Source organism: Peromyscus leucopus, chromosome 12 (genome assembly GCF_004664715.2).
Source record: "Peromyscus leucopus breed LL Stock chromosome 12, UCI_PerLeu_2.1, whole genome shotgun sequence".
In the NCBI taxonomy this organism is placed as follows: domain Eukaryota; kingdom Metazoa; phylum Chordata; class Mammalia; order Rodentia; family Cricetidae; genus Peromyscus; species Peromyscus leucopus.
In genome coordinates, this window is record NC_051073.1 from 3,824,681 (window position 1) to 3,844,714 (window position 20,034).

At 44.6% G+C, this 20,034-nt stretch overlaps 1 protein-coding gene across 1 annotated transcript in view; it reads right to left on the reverse strand.

The window, feature by feature from the left end:
- Positions 1-403: 403 nt before the first annotated feature.
- The window catches only part of Dyrk1a (dual specificity tyrosine phosphorylation regulated kinase 1A), a 135,571-nt gene continuing 115,940 nt past the window's right edge, over positions 404-20,034 (reverse strand). Inside the window, 5 exon segments of the mRNA XM_028879950.2 lie at positions 404-3,708; positions 9,581-9,705; positions 10,499-10,565; positions 10,567-10,806; positions 19,200-19,340. Coding sequence (XP_028735783.1) covers positions 3,088-3,708; positions 9,581-9,705; positions 10,499-10,565; positions 10,567-10,806; positions 19,200-19,340 — 1,194 coding nt within the window. The 3' untranslated portion in view covers positions 404-3,087.

Below are 20,034 nucleotides of genomic sequence, written 5' to 3' on the forward strand. Positions count from 1 at the left end.
ACAGTAAAGTGACCAGTGCATCCCCAGGGAGCTGAGGAGGGACAGCAGCCTTCAGTCTCTGTCAACCCCAGCAGGCCAGAGGCTCAGGGGAGAACCATGTGGTCCTCACGAACCCTCTGAACACTAAACAAGACCACGAAGCAGTAACTGAGCACATGATGATCACTCAGGTAAAGAATCCATTTTAAAGAACCAATCATCTGTTACACCTCCAATTTTTACTTTCAAAGATACGTGAAGCCTCGTCTCTACAAGGCAGTATTTCCCTTTGTACACAATGTGACTCAATTATACCTGCTATACCTACCAGACCTGGACCCGCTTCATTGCATAGGAAGATTGGTTTTTACTATGTTTACATTTTTTCCTTAAATTAATTTTTAAAAAAGCATAGTAAAGAGTCTGAGGACAAATTATTCAACTGTTTATCATACATAAGACCGCATGACTATAATACAAAGGGGGGTCTTTTTCATTTAACGTTACAATATACACAGCAAGTCCGGACTAGATCTTACAATCTGAACACAGGTATTTAACCTTTTCCATGCTGTTTATGTTTACAATGCACAGAAGTCCTGTAACCAAACTGTGTAGTAAAGCACACAAAACTGGACTGTAACAGAACACAGTATGCAGAAGCACTGGATTGCGTGGTTTTCTTTATGTAAATATCGGTTTAAAAACTGCTTTCTTTTTTGGTGCTTGCTAAAATGTGGCAACCAGCATGGGGGGAAAATGACCTGAGCCTCCTGGTGTGGTGTCGGGGTCCCTACAGCAGCAGGTGACACATCCCTCTGACCCTGCTGCACTCGAGGTGACGCCTTTATTCACGGAAACTCTCAACTACCAAGTTCAAAACAACCCACAGGCTTGACATTTAATTACAAAATAAATATGGATTTCCTGATTAACAACCAAAGTATTTGTGTTTATAAAAACGGGGCTCTCCAAGTTTCCATTCACATTCACAGAGTTTTAGGCCTTTCTTTTGTCATTGTTTACATATAAAAAACTGCTTTTGCTCAAAAAAAAAAAAAAAAAAAAAAAAAAAAAAAAAACAAAAAACAAAAAACAAAAAAACCCAAAAAAAACAAAAAATTGACCTAGTCAGCCACATGGAGTTGACCAATAAAAAGTAACATGGTGTTCTGCTGAGTTGCTTCCAACAGGGCTGTCGGTAGGCAGAGGTAGGTCACAGAGGAGAGATCCTAGGCTTCCTGCGATCCTGGACAGGGAAATCACTACATCCCCAGTCTCCCAATCCAACCGCTAAGAGTGTGACACCCTAGAATTGCTCACTTTAAATGGGAACCCAAGTTTAGCCACTGCCAGACTGTGTTACATGAAGGCAGCAGACTCTCCAGGGAAGTACGTGTTAATGCCGGCCTGCTCACTACAGGTCACACTCAGAGCTCTGCCTTCCTCCTGTTCCTACTGTGGACCTATTGGTTCAATCAAGGTCTCAAATTCAAGTTTACAAGTAAGTTAATCAGGATACAAGCATCAACTGCTGGCTCCATAGCTTCTGGATCCAGTGTCCCTTCCCCTTCAGAAGCCTGAACACATTTAGAATGTGACAGGTGGTGTAATCTCGAATTAGATGTCAATCTATTCTGTCCAGTACACAGATTGCTGTAAATGTATTGGCTATGGATTCAACAACAGTTCCAGTTTTGTTTAAGCAATAGTACAGCCATAATTTTCAACTGACATTTAAAAATGGTCTAGTTACACCTTGTGTCAAAGTGCAGAACTGCTACATTATTGGTTACAGACATCTATGTGCTATAAAAACAGCTTTGGTACAATAAATTATCAAAAAAGAAAATAAATTTTTGTAAAATTCACAGCATAATTGTGAGGCAAAAAAGCAGTCACATAAAATTCTGCATTTTAAAATGTTCAGGATGAACAGAAGACATCTTTGTGCAGAAGAAATGGTGAAGACACCACGTGCCGAGAAAAAGCCAAAGAAAAGGTCAAAGCAGGAAGGACACAGCTGTAGCTACTTCTGCCAGAGCAAACCACTACGTCTGTGGCCTTCGACCAACAAGGGAGTCGCTTTATGACACACGCAAAGTGACCTTGCAATACCTTACAATTAGTGGGTCACGAGTCTATTTTAAAAGAAAGGCCTCTTGAATTACCCATTCTCTGTGTTTTCAGCATTAAGGACCGTCTGCAAACGCATGTCCACAAGTGATTGTATCTGAAATGGTAGGCTCTTCTAACTCCGAGTCCAAATCCATAAGGCCAAGGTTATCCCAAAGACCACCACTCAGACCTACCCAGGCCTGGCCACAGCAGGCCGGTGTTGGCTTCTCAGTGCCCCTGCAGAGGAGACCAGTCCTTCCGCTCCTATCTTCCCTCGGCCTCTCCAACGGAGGCCACAGGGTCCCACGGAACTGCTGCTTTGCTCCTCGGTAGGTTCAGACAGGAGAGTCCTGATCCCCGCCACTTAGCATGCTTAATGTGCCTTACAAACGTCAACACAATCGTCCCTTTCACACAGCTGAAGATGGTGTTTGTGTGAGCTGGAGGTCCCTCTTCCTGACAGTACTGCATTTCCGTGCCCAAACGTGTAGAGGACATAAAAACCCAAATTTCCCACCCCACCCCCAACCCAAACAAAACAAAACATGGGAAAAGGGGGAAAAATAAAAATGAAAAAACAAAACAACAGAAAAAAAAAAAAAAACCCAAAACACCCTTATGGGGCCCTTTATGCAAATTATGTGCAGTGCCTTTTTATTTTAAAATGAGTTGGCAAATGACCAAGACCAACATCTGAACATGAACTTTTGCTGGGTAGAAAGACAAACCCACTGTGGCGGGAGACGGCAGGTTAAGATGGGGCACAAAGAGGGCACCTCGGAGCTCCCGTGAAGACAGGTGGACATGGCTCTTAACAACTTCACTGTCCCTTTGCAATCTTTTCAAGTTAAAAAAAAGTCAGCTCTGCCCTCTTGTAGCGGTTCAGTGTGTTAATCTCCTTCTGATTCAAGCAGCTTTGCACTTTGTTTTTGGGAAAAAAACACCACTTCTATAAAAACACACAAGAAACAAACTCAAGTTTCAATGTAGTCACGAGCTAGCTACAGGACTCTGTTGCACACAGACTCCTGTCATGGGAGACTCTTCTCTGTCAGCCCCTTGCCTCATGGTCAGGTGTCCTTCAGTCATGTAATGTGCAGGGCCTGTGTTGGCAGAGAATTGGTATGCTGGATGCCCAGCTATGCCAGTCTCTTGGCGGGGATTGGAGTAGACGGTCAAGTTAACGTCCATAGCTCCATTCTGTCCAAAGTCCAAGGCATTAGCAGCCACTGGGCGGTTCTGATAGGCCTGATTGCCTTGATTACCAGTAGAGGAGGAAGATGTCGAGGAAGAAGTCGTTGAGGAAGACAGGGATGTCATGGAGTGGTGACTGTGGCCAACCTCCATAGAATCCTGGGTAGAGGAGCTATTTGTTGGAGAATTGTAGACCCTTGGCCTGGTCCGGTTACCCAAGGCTTGCTGTCCATGGTGGTGGTGGTGGTGATGGTGGTGGTGGTGGTGATGGGAACTGTTTCCATGGTGATGGTGCAGTGCATTCTGCTGAGGGGCTACATGAAAGGTGGTTTCTTGAACAGGACGAGTTTCAACAGTGACTTGTGTAGGAGCTTCAGTGCCTGCCCAGCCCAGGGGAGCCGGGAACTGCTGACGCACCTGTGAGGGAAAAGTGATGAGTGGGTTATTCAGCACCGCTTCCCAGCTCAACCTACACCTCCCTGAGCACCGGCATTAAAGCAGGTAAGCTGGGGACGGGGGTGTGGAAACTTCAATACGCTAGATAGTTCTACACCACCAAGTCCTATGTAAGCTCCAGAGCAAACAATGTTTTACCATCAGAGCAGCCAGGTTTAGAAGTTCCAGTCACGTCCAGGCCCCTGTCTCACTGTCTGTGTGTGCCAGATTAGGAAGCTTTCTTTAAGAACCCAGCAGTACTCTCGGCAGGTCCAGGAGAACCCCGACTTCCCCTTGAAGCCCTCCTCCTTGCAGCTTTCTTGATACAACCAAAGGATTCATAGTCCCCCAGATGCTTGACAATTCCTGCCTCTAACCTCAGCAGCAAGGACCAATGAGATATCTCACACTAGATCCCAAATCTGGCCACCTTTCTTGCTGCTACCACCCCTATCACTCAGCCTAGACTAATGCAAGGGCCTCTTTATAAAATCAAAAAATTTAAAAATTTAAAAAAAAAAAAATCACGCCCCTGCTTCCTTCCATACTTGCCCTTCTCAACCCATTCAGAGTAGCAGGACTATCCTTTCAAAACACAAATCAACTCATTCCCTGTTTATAACCCGTTAGTGATTTCCCACAACCTGTTTCTCCAACCTTTCTTCAAGTACTTGACTTCCCATCACCCCAGATCTTCGCCCACCCCTTGCCCTGGACACATGCTTCAGGGCATCTGCGCTCATGGCCTCCTCCATCCATGTCAGTTCTAGAGTCCCTGGATGTTCTGGCTCATGCTGCCCCAGACTTCCCTAGCCTCCTCACCTGGGCACGGCCATCAGCAGGACTCTGGGGTCACTGCTAGCTTGTGTGGGTGCAGCCAGGTCTGCGTGCTGAACACCACACTGTGGGCAGCTAAGCCGAGGGCGTGTGGAATCACAAACACACACCAGTGCTCTGACACACTACTTCAGTTATTTTACTGTTATATCCAAGGAGGAACTCTTGAGTTCTCTGGGCCGCTTTACCTGGATAGTGTGTGTTTAGTCTACTTTAGTCAATATGCCTCGATCTAACAAAAGTCCTTCTCAGTCACGTGAGTCTTGACTGACTGAGCTGGGGTCTAACCCAGAACTTTACCAACACCATGCAGGTAATACCTCTGAGGTACCCCCTTAAACTGCTTTTTCATGTAAATATTACTTATCATTTTTGTGTTTGGTTGTGTTTACTTGTGTTACTGTAAGCTCTGAAAAGGCAAAGGCTGTCTCTCACACCAGTTTAGCACAAACTGTTAAGTATTTATTCAATAAAAATTTTATGAAAATGAAACCCTTGAAAATCCAGTAGGGGAAAACAAAATTGGTAGATAATCTCACAAATGAAAATGCAGGTTAAACATCCTTAATTTGGTATGAAATGCTTTAAAATACAGATAAATTAGAGTTTCACTCTTAAATTAGAGTTTCAGATTAGGGACACTCAGCCTGTAAAAGATGAACTACTACTAAACCCAAATCTCAAAGAACTGAAACTGAAGCACTTATAGTTCTAACCCTTCAGATAAGGACCGCTTGACATGGCACACCAACTCTGCACTGGAAGGTCCCGGTTACCCGTGGGACAGGTGGGCCACTCTGACACACACCTATAATCTTAGCAGAGAGAAGAAACCGACACTGGCAGAACAGACAGAGCAACAGACCGCAGCAGGATGCTCTCTAACAGAGTCTTGTGCTGGACCCATTATCAAATGGTTAATTATAAATCTTAAACCAGGCAGTGGAGTTGGCGCACACCTTTAATCCAAGCACTCGGGAGGCAGAGGCAGGAGGATCTCTGAATTCGAGGACAGCTTGGTCTACAGAGTGAGTTCCAGGACACCAGGGCCACACAGAGGGAAAAAACAACCTTAAATTTTAAGTGAGAGTCACTAGCACAGCACTGTAGTTGCCCAAAAAGCAATCTAATGATAGGCTGTCTCCATGACGAATGGACCGGTCCCGTGTAGAGTACAGATAAAGATGGACACAGGGCAGGGCAGGATGAGACCGTGTCTTGTCACTCAGAAGCACACAATTTACAGCAATAAAACTATTACTGTGGGCTTTCTGTTTGAACAGTCTGGGGCCACAGAGAGCGGTCCCCACTCAAGTCCAAGTGCAGGAGGACACTAAGTCACCCTTCCCTCACTCTTGTCGTCCTTTCTTTGGTGTGTGGGCCTGTGTGCGGCTGGAGACTCAGTTAGCCAGGGCACCGTGTGCTCCAGCAAATGCTCCACCACAAACTGTACTCAAAGTTGGTAATGACTTCCAATTCTCAACTTAGGTTTGCAGAGCTGTAAAATCATGCAGAACATAATCTGGTAATCATGACCAAAATTACTTGTTGCCTTACCGTGACTCGGCAATTTTACTTCCAGGTATTGTTATAAACAATTGTTATAACAGACAAGAACCATATAAAGATTTTTTTTTTTCTTTGTATAACACCTCTGGCTGTCCTGGAACTCACTTTGTAGAACAGGCTGGCCTTGAACACAGAGATCCACCTCCCTCTGCCTCCTGAGTGGTGGGATTAAAGGTGGGCAACCCCCCCTACTCCGTTCACCCCTACCCCCTATCCTCACAACCCCTGCACATATAAAGATTTATTATGCCATCATAAATAGTAAAAATAATTGGAAGCAAAAATGCCCATTAATAAGCTATGAATGAAATTACTTATGGAATATTCAATTAATGTAATACTGTAAAACAATATAAAATAAAAGCTTTATTTTAATATGGGAAGAATATCAAATCTGTGCCAAATGTAGAAAAACCCAGATGTAAAAGTGTGTACGGTATGACACTGTTTATGTACAGGCTGGAGTGTATAACATATGTAGAGTAGGTGTTTGGATGTGTACAGAATGCTGTGTATGCATATAATATACTACCTGGCTAATAGATATTCTGATAACATGTAGTTAGATTTATTTTCATGTGAAGAATATCTTTGCAAAGACATAAAAACTACTAATGTTGGTCTGTACTAAACCAGCGGACATGAAAACGAGGACTTCTACAACCCTGTGTGCACTGTGCTTCTTTTTACTGCGCCACTGTATCAACTATTCAAAAACTGGCCGGCAGAGACAGCTCAGCACATCAGGGCACTTGCCATTCAGCTGATTTGAGAGTTTAATTGCCCAGGATCCACACAGTGGACAGAGAGATGACTCCCAAAGTTGTCCTCTGACCTCCAAATTCATGATATGGTTTGCAAGCACCCACATACATACATACAAAAAATAAACAAACAACTGAAAATTAATCCAAGAAAAAAGATAATAGAGTGGGCACAGTAAAGGATGTCTGTAACTCCAACTACTTGGAGGCAGGAGGATGACGATCATAATTTGGAAGACCAGTTTGGAGTGTCCAATAGCCACCTAAAATAAAGAAGTAAATCAATAACTGATACGAAACCAAACTGTGACTTCGGTTAAGACAGATGGGAACTTTCGGTGTGTGTTTACAGTACAATATAGATGGGAGATGAGCAAAGGATCGTCCAAAACAGTTTAGGGTAGCTTTTGCAAATCAATGACAGTTAAGAACTAAGTGCCAAGTGTCGTCACTAAGCCAAAGCAGGAAGAATGGTCTCGTTGAGCACACAGACAGAATGAAAAAAGCTTGGAAATCAAGTGCGGCACGGCACATCCCATGAATTGAAAGATCCCAGTTTGAGCATTCTGAGTGCGGAGGATAAAGACAGACCTGGGTAGGGCAGAGTGCAAAGACGCACTGCTGACACAGTGGGATCTACATGTTAGTTTCAGGTGTATAAACGGGGAACACACTAGACTGGAGTAGGAAAGTTTACCTGTGTGCACAGAGGTGCCTGGCTGGGGCTGACAGGGAAGGGCGGGTGGGTGTCCTTCCGAGGAAGACAGGGCACAGAGGGGAGGGGCAAACATTATATGCTAAAGTTCAGAATTCACACTTTACTAATCCAAAGACTGACTCCATGGCCCTGGATTTATGACAAGAAAACATGTGAATTTAGGGCCATTTTTACAACCAAGAGACAGTAATAAAAGAGTCAGGCTGAAGCTAAAAATGGTATCAGTTCCTATGGTACAGCTGCACTGTCTTGCTCAGATTTTCAAAACGATATTTGCAGTAAGTCAAGCCAAGCCCACAGGGCCTTGGGAGTTAACTCCAGTCAGGAGGGAGTGACTGATGACAAGGTGTGAGACCACGCAGGAAGCATGCAGCAAGGTAGGAAGGGACAGGACACATGTCATCTTCAAAGCATGGTGGACAGGGAACATCCAAAAGTGAAGATGGCTAAGGGATGGACAGAGGAACCGGGAAACAAGGACACAAGAGGAAATTCATTGAGGTGGAGAAGTCAGCCCTGCCCAATACTGTCCAGCAATAACACAAGGCAGCACTGGAGTGTCCTCTGCTGGAACTGGGGCCAGGAAGCTAAGTGCAGTGAGTGAAGGGCTGCTGGAGACGAGGGGACCCCAGAGGGAGGTCTGGTGAAGGACAAGGACCTGAGGAGGGCCTGCTTTACACTAGAAAGGAGACTGACGCGGTGCTGCTCAGAAGCCAGACCCCAGGAAGGAAGGAGCCTGGCCTTCCACAAGAAGCCAATGACAAGAGGTGAGTCCTGTCAAAGTGTGTGCACAGGCAACAGGCCCAGCGTGGAGAGAGGCCGTCTGCAGACTCTACCCAAAGCAGGGGAGTCAGGGGGAGAGGCCTGCAGCACTTTACGGAGAGAAGGGAGACAGGACTCTCTGAGGAGTGTATCATTACCTAGTAGGGTTTGGTGAATACAAACAGTGGGGACAAACTACGTGACAGTTTCTCCAGCAGAAGCGAGCAGCCCGGTCACAAGACAGGGACCATCAGTCTAGCATAGACTTTACTGACACCACCTCTCACCACTAAACATAAAACCGTAGCCAACACTATGAAGACACATTATCTCATAAAGTCACGTGCTCCCGTGTCAACAGGAGACACCTCGCACAGGCTCGTGTGTGTGTGTGTGTGAATACTGGGTCCCAGCTGGCAGCAAGTGGCAGAGGCGACGTTCTTGCTGGAGGAGGCTGAGTGATGGGGCAGGCCTTGAGCTCTACAGCCCAGCCCCAGGTCTCATTTCTAGAATGCAGAGAGAGCTCTGCACTGTGTGTGACCAGGGAGCCTCCTGCTACCCTGGCTTCCTGACGGAAGGAATTCTTTCCTTTTGGACTGGGAAGCGAAACCAAGCCCCTCTGCTCTCCTCCTGCTGCTCTGTCTGGGCGTTTGACCACAGCAGTGGAAAGGAACTAAAATGGTATCTCAACTTCTTACCACCTGCTTCAAATTAATTTTAAAATTACTTTAATAGTAAATCTACTACAATCAGTAAGTTTAAAAAGCAAGACAAAAACTTCCAAGGTTAATAATCAAGTACAGGCTGATTCAGAAACCAGGTCTGGAAGTGGAGGTCCCAAGAGGCCACGACAGAGACCCAGACTGCAGCTCGGGGAGATGGACTGCATCTATGGAGTCTCAGCACCACGAAAAAGTAGGACTCGAACTGCATGAGGCTAAGACGCTGCTGTGGCAAATAATGTAAGAAACACAGAAAAAATGCTTGCAAGGACGGTGGTGTGTGTGTGTCCAATGTATGTTCTCATTTCTAACAAGGAGGGGAGTTACCAGGATGTCCTCTAGTCAAAAGCTTTACTTCTTTAACAGCGAGGACAGGACCTGCCTTTAGAAAAAGGGACACAGACACAGTCATCCTAACAACCCTCGGCAGCTCCCACAGCCCCCACTAGTGGGGCCATGCCATGAAGCCCGGGAGAGCTCACCTGGGGACTGTGTGTCTCACAGTCCATGGCCTGGACAGCAGCTGTGAAGTGTCCACCGCTGTGCCGATGCTGGTGCGTTGGGTCTGACCTGGCTCTCCCACTGTTGCTGGTTCCCGAGGATCCACCTTGAGTGTCAGGACATGGAGTAACTTGTGAGTTTAAAGTTACTTCTGCTCAAGGTAGTACTCAACACTCTATCATCCCCACTCTAGTGCGAGGTCGGGAAGACACTCGCAAGTGAGAGCGTTTGCTCAGCAAGCAGTGGACCTGCGTTTGTATCCCCAGCACCCACGTGAAAAGCCAGGCTGCCTCTCACCCCAGGACTTCAGAAGAAGGCAGGCCTGGGGCACGAGGACTCCTGTCTTCAGGACTAAGGCAGACAGTGAAGGAAGACAGGCAGTGTCCTGTCTCCACGTGTGACCTTAGGTGTGTGCACACTCAGATAAATGCACCACACAGCACATAGAAAGACACACGAACTTCCAAGCTATAGTATTAACTTGAAACAGATCATGTCACTGAGCCTCAGAAGACATCTTGCCACATCAGCCACTAATGTACCCAAGTTCGCCCCAGCCAAGGAAAAGTCAAGGATGTGGAAAACAACTCCATTTAAAGGCACTTACAATCTTGGCTAACAAGCAGCTTTGTTTCCAACGGTCAGGCTGACAATTGTCACATGCATAATTAAGGGTTGAATTTGCTACTAACTATACAGAAGGGAGGTATTTACAGGTGATCAAACTCAGAGCCACACACATGCAAAGAACAGACTGAAGTAAAATAATCCCTTGCTACCCATTTATAAAACTTTAAAAATCAGTCTATCAATACTCTAAAAGACCCCACTAGTTAGCACACAGAAAGCACGGGCAAGCCCTGCCCCACCCCGCCCCACCCCGCCCCGCGATGGCAGACCTGAGCTGGATGACGTGCTGGAGGTGGTGCCTGAAGACTGGGACTGCTCCATGGCAGGGCTGGTGGATCACACTGTTGCTTGTGTTTGTACCTTCGTCAGCTGTCTTCTTGAAAAAACTATGCTGCAGGGCATAATACGGTTGAATCCGAGTTTTGGGGTCATAATCAAGCATCCTTAAAATGAGGTCTTTGAACTTCAAGTAGTCAGCTACTGTATGACCCGATTCCCCAGCTCGCCGTCCGCCAGGCCCTCCTGTCTCTACTCCAAGAATATTATGAAGTTTCCGGGTTCCTGGTGGTTTGTACTCCTGTTAGAGAAAACAAAAACTGTCTCTAAGTTTGGTGGGAGATGGGCCATCCACGTGAGTCACTCCAAGTGTCCGAGGCACTTACACGTACAAGGCTTTGTGAGTAAGGGCATCAGCTGAGAGAGCTGATGCCCGCCACACACTTCTGCACACAACACTTAAACACACGTGCTTACAGAAATCCAAAGCCACGACTATGAGGAGCAGGATTCTTACTTCCCAGGACCGTGGACTTGCAGACCGACACAGGAAAGCACAAGCACACGAGGACTGCAGGGGTCTGCTTGAGTGTGGGCTCTGACTGCTCTACTCTGCCCCTCTCCCTGTGCAGTCCTGCCTGGCCCATGCCTGAGAACATGCTGCGCTGCCTCCCTCACGGTGGCCCATCCAAGCTGTGCACGCCACTGCCACTCCGAGTGAAGAAGCCCTGTCTCCAGCAGCCCGCTCAGCTACAGAGCAAGCGACTACTCTTCTTATACACCATGGTCCCCACGTGTCTAAGCACACAGTGGGGGTCCTGACACTTACTCAGTAGAAGCCGGCACCTCTCTACAGACACTAAGGCCACAGCAGCATCACTGGACCTTCAGTATAGTGTAGCGATCTACAGGTGGTTGTTTAAAGTCAAGAAGCAGGTAAACCACAAATGTGCATGCTCAGCAAGTGCTTTCCTTACTGACCTCACCCCCATCCCCAAGCAGCCACTGCCAGGTTAAAAGAGCCCTGTAATGGGAAGAGGGCCACCATGCCAGACGTGAGCAAGGCCAGTTCAGCCTAGTTCTGACCACACACTGACAGCCACATGTGGGCAGTCTGAAGAAGGTGGAAAAGGTCAGGCTGCTGGTGGGCGGCAATGTGTACAGATCTCTAGTTGTGAACAAATGATGCCTGACAGAGCCTCCTCCCATGAAAGTAAACCGGAGTCAACAACTCCCCATCCGGATTCAGCTGATGCCAGCCCCATCCTACCGGCCTGGAAGTGCACGAGAATGTCTGCTTCTCATGCAAACGACACTTACATCCCAATATTCTCAACTACAGAGAGACTGACATACTTCTAAAAAAGTTACAGAAACAAACAACAGAGTCCATAATTTAGTGGGGGAAACGGGTCATCAATCAATCCATACTAATAAATGACCCAGGCAATGATTGGCAGGTAGGTATTTTAAACTAACAAATGTAAGGTATATAGTTAAACATGTAGGCAACACATGTGAATAGATGGGATTTCAGAAGAGGAAAACTATTGATAAAAAATGAAGACAAATACAAATTTTAAACTCAAATACTAAAAGTGAAGAACTTGCTTAGCATTGGGTGTTGTGTGCACATGTGTAGAGGCCAGCGGACAAGCTCAAGTGTCAGCTTCCTCTTTTTCTTTGAAGCAGTGTCTCTCACCGGCCTGGAACTCACCAAGTAGGTCAGGATGGCTGGCCAGGAAGCCCCAGGGTTCCCCCCATCTCTGCCTCCCCAGCACTGGGCTGACAAATGTACCATCATGTCTGGTTTTTTTTGTTTTAGGTGATTCTGGGAGCTGAACTCGGGTCTTTGTGCTTGCAAGGGAAGCACATTACTGACACCTATCTCTCTAGCCTGCTTAACAGTTTAACAGCAGACTAGATTCAGAGTGCTGAGGAGCCAGGGTTAAGAACATTAATGGTGACCAAAAACACAGAACAAAGGTATGATCTAAACTCGAAGCACAAAACCAGGTAGGCACTGCTGCAGTCCACACTGCAGAAGCTCCGCCCCGGCCTGTGCTCCCCAGCAAGCCAACCAACCCACCCACTACAGAAGAGAAAAGACCTCCGGGTAGCACGAAGCTGACACCCATGTAACTGGAGGACTAGAAGAAAGACGAGCAAAGTAAGTATCTGATAACATCTGAGCACCTACAAGAGATCAGTCCACAAATCCAAGAATGCCAAAACACTCTAAGGAGAACACATACAAAAATATGTAAGTGCATAATAATCAGGTACAAAGATGACGTGTTTTAATCATCCTGCAGGAAAAGGAAAGCAGACCACAAATACACAGTGCTAAGAGCAAACAGTGACTTTCTTCACAGACAATGCGACTGGAAGGGGCCAGACCATCTTTCTGAAGGAATGGGGCATGCTAATCTAGAACTCTAGACCCATGTCCCTGCAGGCAGTGAGCTGCCGCCACCAGAAGGACTGCGTCCTCTCAGACAAAGGCCTGAAGGAAAGCCTTCCTCCCTACCAACTGCTTCCTGCCAGGCATTTATCAGAGGTGAGAAGAGCAACGACTGGAGGTCAGAACGCCCTCTGCTACTGACAGCAGCACGCGCGCGCGCACACACACACACACACACACACACACACACACACACCCTGACGACTACAACAAAGTTTAATTTTTATCAAATACACAAGAAAGAATCACCAAGACAGATTACATACTAGGCTATAAAAATCAGACTATAAATTTTAAATGAGTGAAATCACATTTTGAAACCACAGTACTATTTAGCTAGAGATAAGTTAAGATGTCTAGAAAATTCTCAAATAATTTGAAATTGCGTAACAAGATAATTGTGAATTAAAGAAGTCACAACCTATGTCAGGACACTTCAGAATACTCTGACAAGATCAGCAAGTTTAACTCAGTGTTACACCAGAGGCCATGGATGCCAGGACCAAGTGGGCTTCATCACGGGTTAGGGTAAATACTCCAAAGACAATTAACAAATTCACTCTGTAACAGGAGCAGGGGGGTCACATGGTCATCTCTGTAGGTGCAGACAGGGCAGTTTCTAGCAGGACCTGACATTCATATACAAGCCCGTTTGCAGACTTTACACGAAAAGACAGACCTAGAATGCAGACTAATGCCAAGACAGCAGCCCAGCCTGGAAGGCTTGCACTGCCTGTAATTAGGAGTCTTTAAGGAAACAGCAATAACACTGTGCTGTTAGTATACACTAGGACAGGGTGATGGAGAACAGCCCAAATTTGCAAATATAAAAGGTGAATTGGCTTTGTAAAAAAAAAAAAGAGAGAGACACCAAATCAGATGACAAAAGGCAATGTCAGCCAATGATGTTCAACACTGCCCCTCTCACATGACTCCATGCTCAAAAATGAATTCAAAGTGAACCAAAACAAAGTTAGGGGAAAATCCAAAGAATCTTTAGGAGAAAACATCTGCAAAGTATATTTTTACCAACTCGGGAATTTTAGAAAAAAAAAAGTTCTATAGATTTGAATAGCACCATCTATTATTAATGAAATTTTACTCACAGACATTCCTGTGGCATCCAAAAAAACCATGCTTAGAAAAGGAACAAGCAAGCCACGGCCCAGGAAGAGGTACTGACAGGTAATGAAGGCCTCACACCCAGCATAAGTAAGGCACTTATTAAAGAATAAGAAAAAACTGAAAGGTCTATTAAATATTTTCTAAAAATGATAAACACACACACACACACACACACACACACACACACACACACACCAGCAGCACAAACACTGAGCACAACAATTAATAAACGGGACCTCTTGAAACTGAGAAGCTTTTGCAGGGCAAAAGACACAGTCAATAAGACAAAAAGACAGCCAACAGAATGGGAAAAGATCTTCACCAAACCCATATCTGACAGAGGACTGATCTCCACGGTATATAAAGAACTCAAGAAACTAGACATCAAAATACCGATATGGTGATATTTTATTTATATTGAAATGTGATTTTAATTTTATGTTAATAAATAAAGTTGCCCTGGGGTCAGAGCTATTAGAGCCATAGCAAGAGCGTGGTGGTTAGAAGAGCTAGGTAGATTTCTGTGTGTTCAGGGATACAGCCAGTATTGGAGACATATGCCTTTAAGACCTGGAGGGCGGTACTTACAGGCAGTGATGAGGCAGTCATGTGGTTGGGTTTAGAACCAATGAGAAGGCAGAACAGAAAGACTATTTAAACACAGACAAACAGGAAGTAGCTCTCTCGGGGAAGTTAGGAGCACTGCAGGAGGTAAGATTTTATCTCTGAGCTCTGACCTCTCGGCTTTCTCTTTTACATTGGCTCTGTGTTTCTTATTTTAATAAGACGATTGGTTACATCTATATACCGAACAATCCAATTTTTAAAAAATGGGCTAAAGAGCTAAACAGAGAATTCTCGAAAGAAGAATCACAAATGGCTGAAAGACATTTAAAGAAATGCTCAACATCCTTAGTCAGAGAAATGCAAATCAAAACGACTCTGAGATACCACCTTACACCTGTCAGAATGGCTATGATCAAAAAACACCAATGACAGTCAATGCTGGAAAGGATGCGGAGCAAAGGGAACACTCCTCCACTGTTGGTGGGAATGTAAACTTGTACAACCACTGTGGAAATCAGTATGGCTGTTTCTCAGAAAATTGGGAATCGATCTACCTCAAGACCCAGCCATACCACTTGGGCATATACCCAAGGAATGCTCAATCATACCACAAAGATACATGCTCATCTATGTTCATAGCATCACTATTTGTAATAGCCAGAAGCTGGAAACAACCTAGATGCCCGTCAACTGAAGAATGGATTAAGAAAATGTGGTACATATACACAATGGAGTACTACTCAGCAGAGAAAAACAATGACATCATGAGGTTTGCAGGCAAATGGATAGAACTAGAAAAAAATCATCCTGAGTGAGGTAACCAATACCCAGAAAGACAAACATAGTATGTACTCACTCATAAGAGGATACTAGATATAAAGTAAAGAAAAATCAGACTGCAACCCACAGAACCAGGGAGGCTACACAGCAGGGGGGACCCTAGGATGACTGTGGCTTATACTAAGTTTTGGTTTTACTCAATTACTGGGCAAGCCTCAATGAAACATTTCACTATTAGGATAGGAATTTATACTGTATCAAGCTTATAATAGAAAAATAAATAGATAGATAGATAGATAGATAGATAGATAGATAGATAGATAGATAGATAGATAGATAGAAATGAGGGGGGGAAAAGAAAAGAAAAAACTGAAAGAAGGTCTATTAAATATTTTCTAATGACGATAAACACACACAGGCCCTACGCCCTGGCAGTTCTATTCTCAGACAATGCCACAATAAAAAAAAGACATGTGGTGTTCTCACTAGCATTAATCAATTAGTCCCTAATTAGATATAAACAGAAAGTTTACTGACAGATAATACATTACAGTATAGTCAATAAAATACCATGAAGCAATAAAATGAATCAAGTCCTGAGATACACAATATGAATTCCCTCAAAATATTGTTTTATTAAGTGTGATACCTAATCTTCATTGTCAACTAAACAAGGCTTAGCAGTCCCCATGGAAACCAATCTCTGGGTGCACCGGTGAGAGCCCTCCGCACTAGGCTAGTTGAGATGGAGGTGGAGGAAGTGTCAGGAGCCCGTCCCACAAGTCCCGAGTCCCAGAGGAATGGGAAGGGAGAAGGGGTGAGCAGCAGCACCCACTCCTCTGCTTCCTGACTGCAAGTGCAGGGTGACAGCCACCTCCTGACTCTGTCACAGCGGATGCACCCACCAGCTACAGAAGAACCCACCCCTTTCTCCTCTAAGGCCTTCTGTCAGGTGTTCCGTCACAGGAGAAGGTGCGCATGCCAGGTGACAACAGCAGACTGTCACCTTTATGAAGTGCACCCACTGATCACATCCACCTGCGGCAGGAATCAGGAGGACAGAGAGTCAGAACAGGAGGCAGGGCTGGGTGAAAATATTCCGTCTTGTGTTAGGTGGTCAATGCAAACTGAACACTTAAAATATGCACATATTACTGCAAATAAATTATGCAATAATTTCAATAAAATAGCAAGATTTGCAGTCTTACGGTTTTTGTCCACTACAGAAGAAAAATACTTTGAAATGTGGATTTTCGGTGGTATGAATGAGAATGTTCCCCATAGGCTCATGGATTTGTCAATTGGTGGAGGTGTCTGTGCAGATTTTGGATGTGTGGCTTTGCTGGACAAAGTATGTTATAGGGGTAGGACTTCCAGGTTAAAGCCACACACCATTCCCAGTGTGATCTCTCTGCTTCCGGACTGTGGTTGAAGAATGTCCTCTCAGCTCCAGCTCCAGCCACCATGTCTGCCTCCTGCTGCATGCTGTTCTAGTATCCAGACAAGAACCCTCTGGAACCTTAAGCCCAAATGAACTTTTCCTTCTCTAAGCTGCCTTGGCCATGGTGTTTTATCACAGCAATAACAAAGTAACTAATAGAGATTTCATTTAAACCCTGAATATGGGCTTCTGAAATATGAAAGTTAACAACTACACAGGCAGCCAATGACGATAGTATCTGCATTTTTACCATCTCTCTCCCACAGTATGATCAGCTGACTGATTTATTGTTGCTGAAAATTTAGTTTTGCTAAAAGAGAAATAAGACAATCACTAAGCTTGACTATGGGAAATCTCATTGAATTTATGGTGAATTAATGGGTATTAAGTATATGTTAAGATTTAATTAAAAAAGAAATAAGATCTACTAATTTCTGAAATGGTCCTATTAATCAATAAACAATAATAATTATAGCTCAATTTGGGGGAAATGACAGCTGACAAACCAGTTCTTTAATTTTAAAAAGACAGAGGTCTGGGAAACTGAATGGAAGAAAGTTTTATTTAAGGGAGAGGGGAAGAACTTTAAATTAAAAATGGCAACAGACTGTACCGCAGAGCAAACATAAAGGAGTCTAGCATCCTCAATGCCAATTCCAACAGGCAGAGTCTACCTGGAACACCAGAGAAACCCGAGGACTTTCCATAGGAAATGGGCCGTGACTGATCCACCTAGGAGACACACAAAGAAGACTCCAGGAGTCAAGGGGCTGCCGCTAGCCCTGAAGCCAGTGTGCTTCACTTCAAGACTGAGTCTGTGAACTTCACGCATGGACACAGGAGTGAGGCCACAGGGATCGTTTAGAACTCAAGACCGATGGCTGACAATCAGAGGGAGGCAGGATACAAAAAGTTGCAAACCAGGTATTACCAGACAGAAATAAATCTACATATAAATCTCTGAGCACTGTAAAACTCATCTGATAACTAGACTAGAAGGTGTCAGGCAAATCACAGAGACATTTGGGCTGGGGATGGAGGTCAGGGGGCGGTGCTTGCCTGACACCTCAGCTACACAGCCAGTTCAAACCTGCCTGGGCTACATCAGACAGACAGAGCACCAGGGCTGAAGACATTGGCTTGGTGGTTAAGAGCACTTGCTGCTCCCCACCAGCCTCTGCAGGTACACACACACACACACACACACACACACACACACACACATACACACACACACAAACACACACATACACACACGGACACACATACACACACACACACATACACACGGACACACACACGCAGCACGCACATACATGCACACACACACATATACACACACATACACACACACACACACGGACAGAGACACACGAATAAAAATACACACACACTCACACACGGACAGAGACACACGGACAGAGACACACGAATAAAAATAAATCTTTAGAAACAAGAATCATTACACATTAAAGGGTTCTACAACTAAGTAACTGTGAATTAAAACAGCACCCTCAGCTCCCTAAAAATGACACCTGGTGGCTGCATCACTAAAATACAGGATAAAGGAACCAAAGAACAGAAAAGTTCTTAAATATAGAGAATGCAGACTACAACCGTAAGATAACATGTGTGTGCCAACTTCAATTTGTCTGCACATTCTCTTCATTTGATAAACTAGACTAGAAGGTGTCTGGCAAATTACAGAGACATAAAATCAAGATGCAAATTTGGTTATATTTACTCTAATAAATTAACCTAGTTGGGCCTCTGGAACAGTCTTCAGATACACCCCTGCATCAGAAGACACAAACATTCTGCTATCTCAGTCACTGAGCTGGGGACCTGAAATCTGCCACAACACTTGACTGTCATCTTATCCTTGAAAAATATCACCAACTGCCTAAGCTTAAAAAACATCTTTTCCACTTAGAAAGAGTTAACAATGTACTGCACTTATGACTTCTGTCCACAGCTGCAGCATCAGATCTAAGTACAAGCTGTGAAACTTAGTGACTCAGTATCGACAAGAAGCCTTCTAGCTTCGTCAGCTGTCTCCAGATACAGGCAGACAGTAGTTTGCTTGTTTCCAACGAAGCCCAAACAACCCTGACCACTAAACAAACACAACTCCGATTAGCTATACTCAACTTGTGAACAAAACACCACCTTCTAGTTGTTAACTATAATACTATTGTCAAGCAAATTCAAGGAACTCTATGTTGGCAGCTCTGGGGAGGCAAAAAAAAGCAGAGACAGAAAAAGAGGGCAGGGAGAGAGAAAGGAAGCCCCCGAGAACAAGTGTCCCCTATTTTACCCGTTTTCCATCTTTGGTCTTCTTTAAGTTCCAGGTGCCATCGGGCAACTTCTCAAAGAACTTCCTTGCTTTGGGTGCTTGGTCAAGGATGTGAGCAGGCGGGATGCCCAAGACTTCCACTATTTTATTCATCTGATCCACCTGTGTTCAAGACAAAACCAAACCTGTCATTTCAGCTGTACATTCCTTCACTTCTGCTCGTCAGTTCTTTCCTAGATGAGCTGCATATATGCTCTGTGCAAGGTTCTGTTCTGGACACTGAGTATACAGTAGAGCCAATAGACAGAATACATTTTTGCCCTCATGGGGCCACACACTCAACAGAAGGGAAGGCAGATAATCAACAAGGAAGAAAACAAATCTGCAGTGTGCCTTGGGACTTCAGATTCAATGGAAAACATGTAAGACAGAATGGGAAGAAATTTTAAGTGTCAGTTTTTAAAGTTTTAAATAACCAATAAAATGACACACTAACTTATAGACACTAATTAAAATTACTGTTTAAATGAAAACTATGCACTCACACAATTGTGTTTCTATCATAAGGCTAGAAACTATGCTTAGCTGCAGCACAGAAAAGTAGAGAGAGAAGAATCCTGTTTTGGAAGAGGCCAACTAGAAACATAGTCAAGCCTCAGAATCCTTAAGGAACTGATTCTGGGCAGGAATAGCCCAGCCCCGACCCTATGGACGCCAAAATCCATAGGTACTCAAATCTGTTGTATAAAAAAAATCTCTGCATATAATTTATGTATGCCCTCCTCTACTTTAAATCTTCTCTAGAATACTTATAATTACAAACACTAGAGAAAGTCGTTACACTGCACTGTTCAGG